This window comes from Elephantulus edwardii, unplaced genomic scaffold (genome assembly GCF_000299155.1).
Source record: "Elephantulus edwardii isolate Elephantulus edwardi_28Jun2011 unplaced genomic scaffold, EleEdw1.0 scaffold00040, whole genome shotgun sequence".
NCBI classification, from domain to species: domain Eukaryota; kingdom Metazoa; phylum Chordata; class Mammalia; order Macroscelidea; family Macroscelididae; genus Elephantulus; species Elephantulus edwardii.
The window spans coordinates 1,955,672-1,961,825 of NW_006399790.1; the positions used below are offsets into that span (position 1 = coordinate 1,955,672).

The 6,154-nt window shown below is 44.7% G+C and overlaps 1 protein-coding gene across 1 annotated transcript in view; it reads left to right on the top strand.

Annotated features, from left to right (window-relative positions):
- The first annotated feature begins 8 nt into the window (after positions 1-8).
- The window catches only part of PDK3 (pyruvate dehydrogenase kinase, isozyme 3), a 102,368-nt gene continuing 96,222 nt past the window's right edge, over positions 9-6,154 (top strand). The window contains exon 1 of the mRNA XM_006885039.1: positions 9-217. Within this exon, the coding sequence (XP_006885101.1) occupies positions 112-217 (106 nt within the window). The 5' untranslated portion in view covers positions 9-111. The remainder of the gene's footprint in view (positions 218-6,154) is intronic.

The following is a 6,154-nucleotide window of genomic DNA, read 5'->3' on the forward strand; positions in this document are numbered from 1 at the left end:
AGAGGCCGCGGAGTTGCGCCTTGCTGACGCGCCTGACCTGCACGGCTCCTCTGAGCCAGCCCTCGTGGCAGCCCGGGCGTCTCAGCGGCTCTGCGCAGCGCTCCAGCGAAGATGCGGCTGTTCCACCGGCTGCTAAAGCAGCCCGTGCCCAAGCAGATCGAGCGCTATTCGCGCTTCTCGCCGTCGCCGCTCTCCATCAAGCAGTTCCTGGACTTTGGTAAGTGTGGGTCAGGCCCCCGCGGCCCCGGGGCAAGCCTACGGGGGTGCGGGGCAGCGCCTGGTCTCCCAACCTTGGTGAAAAAGCTATAGGAAACGCAGGAGGGGCTGGGGGTTTTCAGGGGGCTCTCTGGGGGAAGGGGGGTGGGGAGGCAGGCCTGATACGGTCGCGCTGGCCTGGGTGGGGGGAACCCGGAGAACCAGAAGCCGCGTCCGAGGTCCCTGATCTCAGGCGGAACCCCTCAAAGCTGCCCTCATCGTTGGCTTCAGATCTACCTGCCACAAACATCACTGATAGTAAAACTTCCGAGGGGAATGGGAATGCTGATGGCTGTTTTAGATATATACATACTTCGATATTTCTGGTTAGTTAAAAGAAACCTCCTAAGACCAAATAAATTTTGCAGTGGCATTTTTGCCCCTTTCTGGAGCTGCCTGCTGTGTGGCCTGAGTGGTGGGACTTGAACTATTGTCCTCATGGTATGAGATTGCATTTTAAAGGCCTGGACTGCCTGAACCTTAGCTGGTGGTTTGAATAGGCGTGTGGGTACGAAGCTCAGAGCCCGGGCAGCTACAGCCCTGGCCTGGGGGGTCTGCACCTTTCCTTGTGCCTTTCCCTTTGTGTACCACCCACCTTCATTCACCTTGTCTCCTGGGCTGGTTAGCAACTCCCACAAATGGAGGTAGGAGTGCAGGAGACCCAGGCCCCAGCCTGCCCGAGGCCTAGCCAAGATGGGAAGACAAGCTCCCACTCCGTGTTCAAACTGGATCATATTTCCCCGAATGGTGCCCTTTCAACCGCAGGGTGAAGACTGGCAGTGTGGAATGCAAGGGAGCTGGTTGCGAAACACCCATAAAACAAAAGTGCACACCCAGGTACCAGAAGGAAACACAGCTTCCGTGAAGGAAAACACAATTGAGCAGAGATGTTCGAAGTTCTCAAGGGGAAGTAGTGGGGGTGGGGGTGGGTGGCTGTTTGATTAAAGACGCTCTGGTGGCACGGAGGTTAAGCATTCGCCTGGTAATTGAAAGGTTAGCCGTTCGAACGTACCAGCGGCTCCTAGCTAAATGTGCTGATCTGCTTCTGTAAAGATCACAGCCTTGGACGTGCTACTGAGCACTTCTGCTCCGTCCTGTAGGGTCACTATGAGTCAGAATCCACTCAATGGCAGCGGATTTGGTTATGTTTAATTAGTTTTATGTAAATGTCAAGGCATTATTTTAAAAAAACCCAACAACACAAACACAAAAAACACCGCCACCTAAAGTGCAAGAGTAGGTAGAATATTCCAGGAAAACCTGATCTGCAAAATGCCATGTTGGCTTTATTTAGATTTAAAAAGAAGTTAAAGGAATAGATTAGAAACCAGATTGCATTTTAAGGTGCTAATTTGCCTGATAAGGATGATGAAAGTCAAAGTGCAGTGAGATGTTGCGTTTTTGCTTCTTGAACTTTAGCCCTGAATCTCTTGGGTAGTTTTATTTCTTTTTCTAGGCCACTTGTGAGAATTTTAGAGGTTTGAGGCAGCTCTTGGCTTTAGAATTTAGAAAGGAAAATGTTGTAGTTGCTATAAATAGACATGTTTTTCATCCCTACCTTATCAGCCTTTCATTGGGGTAAACTGAGACAGGTTGATTCCCACTGAAAGTTCCCTTCTTCAGTGTGGAAATGATAGCTCTAATAGTTTGGCTGAATTTTCAGCTGATGTATTTCTATAGCAGCTCGAGTCTACCTATGTTAATAGATGTCTTGGCAAGGATGTTACCTGAGTAGGAAAACCACAGTGGGGGGATAGTGTGATCGTGGAAAACCGATGGATCCAGTAACTGGAAACGAACATTCTAATTCTTCTCTGTTCTTGCTCACTCACTGTGTGACCTTGGACATGAGAATTAGGAGCCTTGGGGTTGATTTTCCTCATTAATCAAATGTGTGGATTCTGTCAAGTATTCTCCAAAGTACAACTCCAAATTACGATATGATTGTAATTTCAAAGGAAAAAAGGATGAGCTTTTTTGGGGGTGGGGGAATCCCCAACCAAATGTTTAATAGCTATTTCCCTATTTGGGAAAGGGTGGAAAGATCCACTAATCTACGGTAATGGGAGAAGCATAAGTTGTCTTTTCCTTAGAGGAAAGTTTGCAGTAGCATTATATACAATTGCAGTGGAATTTGCCAGAAATCACAAGCCCAGTGATGAATCAGGTGGTGGTCAGCCGATCTTCAGAGGCATGGAAGCTATAAGAAGGGAACTGTCGCGCCAAGGCTGTCTCTCATTCGCCTCTTTGTTCTTCCATCTCTGATGCATAACAAGTAATTGCAAAGACCATGGCCTGGATCAGGCACACCTTAGTCTCCAGAATGACATAGTTATTCTTCAGTAATTTGGAGAGTTCTCTGACAGCAGACTTTCCCAATGAAATTAGTCTTTTAATTTCCTGGCTCTGGTACCAAGAGTGTTGATTGTGGAGCCAAGCAAACAAAAGCTGTTAACAATCTCAATCTCACCATCTGTACTGCTGCTGCCAATTGGCCCAGTAGTGAGAATCTTTGTTTTCTTGATATTGAGCTTCAATCCATATTGAAGGCTGCAATCCTTGACCTTCTGCAGCAAGAGCTTCAAGTCCTCCTCAGTTTCAACAAGCAAGGTTGTGTCATCTGCATAACGCAGGTTGTTGATGAATCTTCTTCCAATCCTGATGCCACACTTCTCATCATAGAGCCCAGCCAGGATGATCAGTTCTGCATACAGATTGAAAAGGTATGGAAATAGGACACATCCCTGGTGTACACCCACAGGTGTCCCTCCTTCTCCAGCAGAGCATCTGGTGGATTCGAACCCCTTTCCTCTGGCATTGCAGTGCAGCTTCTTGCCACTAGGCCACTAGCACTCACCTCCACGACCTCTTCTAAACTCTGCCTGCACTTCTGGCAGTTCTCTGTTGATGTGCTGTTTCAGTCATTTTTGGATAATTTTTAGCAGAATCTTGCTTGCATGTGATTTTCGGTGATACTGTTCAATAATTTCCGCACTCTTGTTGGATCACCTTTCTTTGGAATCAGAACAAATATAGATCTCTTCCAGTCAGTTGGCCAGCTGGTTGTCCTCCAGATTTTTTGGCACAACTTGTTGAGCACATCCAGGGCAGCATCTCTTTGTTGAAATATGTTAATTGGTATGCTGTCAACTCCTGGAGCCTTTTTGCCAATTCTTTCAGAGCAGCTTGAACTTCCTCCTTCGTTACCATAGGCTCTTGCTCATATGTTATTTCATGAAATTCTTCTGTGTCCACGAATTCCTTTTGGTACAATGACTTTGTATATTTCCCCATCAACTTTTAATGCTTCCTGGATCATTTAATATTCTGCCCAAAGCATCCTTAAGTGTTAAACTCAAGGTTTGAATTTGTTCTTCAAGTCCTGCAGCTTAAGAAATGCTGAGTGAGTTTGGCCCCTTTGATTTTCTGACTCCTGCTCTTTGTACATTTCATTATAATATACAATTTTTTTTGTTATTGTTTACAGTATTTGCAATGATCACATCAACAAAGAAATTGCTTCTGTGGTCGCTATTATTATGTAATAGTATCCCACAGAAGTAAATGAGGAGACTGTTTTCCTTCTTTTAAGAGGAAGACTTGTTTGTTTTTTGTTTTTGTTTTTGTTTTTTAAATTTTTGTGTGAGTGTACCGTCAAATCAGATCTGACTGGTACAGGAGGAGATTGTCCCTCCTTTTCCCGGCAGAGCATCTGGTGGATTCGAACCATGTGCCTCTGGGATTGTAGTTGCAGCTCCTTGCCACTAGGCCACCAGAGCTCCCCCAAGACTTGTTTTAAGACTTGAAATTGTTGGTTACTTGAGCAGCAGAAATTTTATTTCAAAGCTAGATAATTCTTAGTTGCTGGGGGCTGTTCTGCACATTGTAGGTTGTTTTAACAACATCCTGGGCCTCGGCCCACTAGATGCCAAGAGCACACCCCTCCCTCTGAGTTGTGACAACCAAACATGTCTGCAGACATTGCTAAATGCCCTTGGGGGCATGAAATCACCCCCTATTGAAACTGTTTTAAAGCATTTAGAGCAGTGATTTTCATGTCTGGACCACATCCCCCAAACCTCTGCTGTTAGTGGTTGGGGTTGGGATGCATAAGCATTAGTAATTGTAGAAGATTCCCAGGTTATTCTGAAGCATATTCAGGCTTGAGAATTCTTAATTAGATGATCTTCTAAATCTCAAGTACTCTTCTCATTCTGTCTGTGGCAGTTCCCTATGCCCTTTAAAAATAGCCTCTTGAACTCAATATTTACTCAAAATATGTTCTAACATCGCTAGTTGCCATTGAATCGATTCCAACTCATGATGACCCCGTGTGTGCAGAGTGGAACTGGAACTAAGATCAATAGGGTTTTTGATGCTGTGACATCACAGAAGGCCTTTCTTCCTAGGTGCCTCTGGGTGGATATGAACCACCAATCTTTTGACTAGTAGTCAGATAGTAGTACTTAGCTGTTGTGCCACCCAAGGACTCCATGCTCACACTGTTAGGGGATAGCAAGCATTCTAAATAAATTTTATATTGGTTTATAATGATGATAGTACATTCCAAAGGGTGGGATGTTTTTCAAATCTGATATTAACAGTTACATGAATCAAATTTCAAAAGTCAGAAAAGGACATAGAATGGCAAGTCTAATTCCTACTTTTTTCCACTAGCCGTAAACAGTACCTTGCTCTTTTGCCTGTACCTTGATTTTCAAACATAATACCCTAGAGACCTTTATCTGTGCCTACGGAACTTTTTCTAATTTAGTATCCAATTCCCTATTGCCTAGTGGCAAGAAGCTGTGCTTCATTCCCAAAGGCACATGGTTTGAGGCCACCAGCTGCTCCATGGGAGAAGGACGGGCAATCTTCTCCCATGCTATTAACTGCCTCTGAAAACATGCCAGAGGGTCATCTATGAGTTGGTTCCGACTCTACAGCACCCAACAACAACATGATGGATAGTATCTAAGTTATCTGGTGCTGTTATAACAGAGATACCGTAACTCAAAACTCATTGCTGTGGAGTCAAAGTTGATTGATAGCAGAGCCACTAGATTTTCAGAGGCTGTAAATTGTGCGGAGTAGATTGTGCAACTCTTTACCTCCTTGGCTGAATTCAGGGTACGAGCTATAGGAGAGGCTCCTCTCTCTGTGTCAGTGGCAGAAGGTCCTTGTTTCCTTCAGCATCTGTAGGCCAGACCTTCCTCATCTCTGAGTTGCTTGGCCTTCTCCAATATCAAGGAACTTCGTAGCACAGAGACCCGACTACAACAGGGCTCACTCCACTCCTGTCTTTTCTTTCTTGGTGGTACTGAGGTCTCCCCACTCGGCTGGCTTTCTATCCCTTTTATCTCTTTTGTTCTTGCTGTGTACTATCAAGTGGGAAGTAACCCATAGCTCATCCTCCAGCAGGTTTTCAGAGGCAGTTAATCACACAGGAGGAGACTGCCCACCCTTCTCCTGCGGGGCAGTTAGTTGGTTGCTTTGAACCACTTGCCTTTGGCATTGCAGAACAGCTTCTTGCCACTAGCCCACTAGATAAAAAGTGTTAAAGATCACACATTAGGGAAACTTCCCTTGCATCTATCAGGGATATGTTGGGAGTAAGCGATGTTGTATTCCACCCTTGATCCTTTTGCACCTCTTTGGTTTATAGTTATATAGTTTCATTAAATGGTCATTATATGGTTTCCATGTTGTATCATTACAAAAATGTATTTTTTAAATTTTTTAATTTTTTTAATTTTAAAGTTTACAGACACTTAGGGTTTCCAAGTCATTCATTGTTGCAGTTTTCTCCCTGCCCACCCTTTCCCCCCAATTCAATCTTCTCCTTGAAAAAAAAAAGAAAAACTCTTTCATTGTTATGCAATTCCCCCTCAAGTCCCCT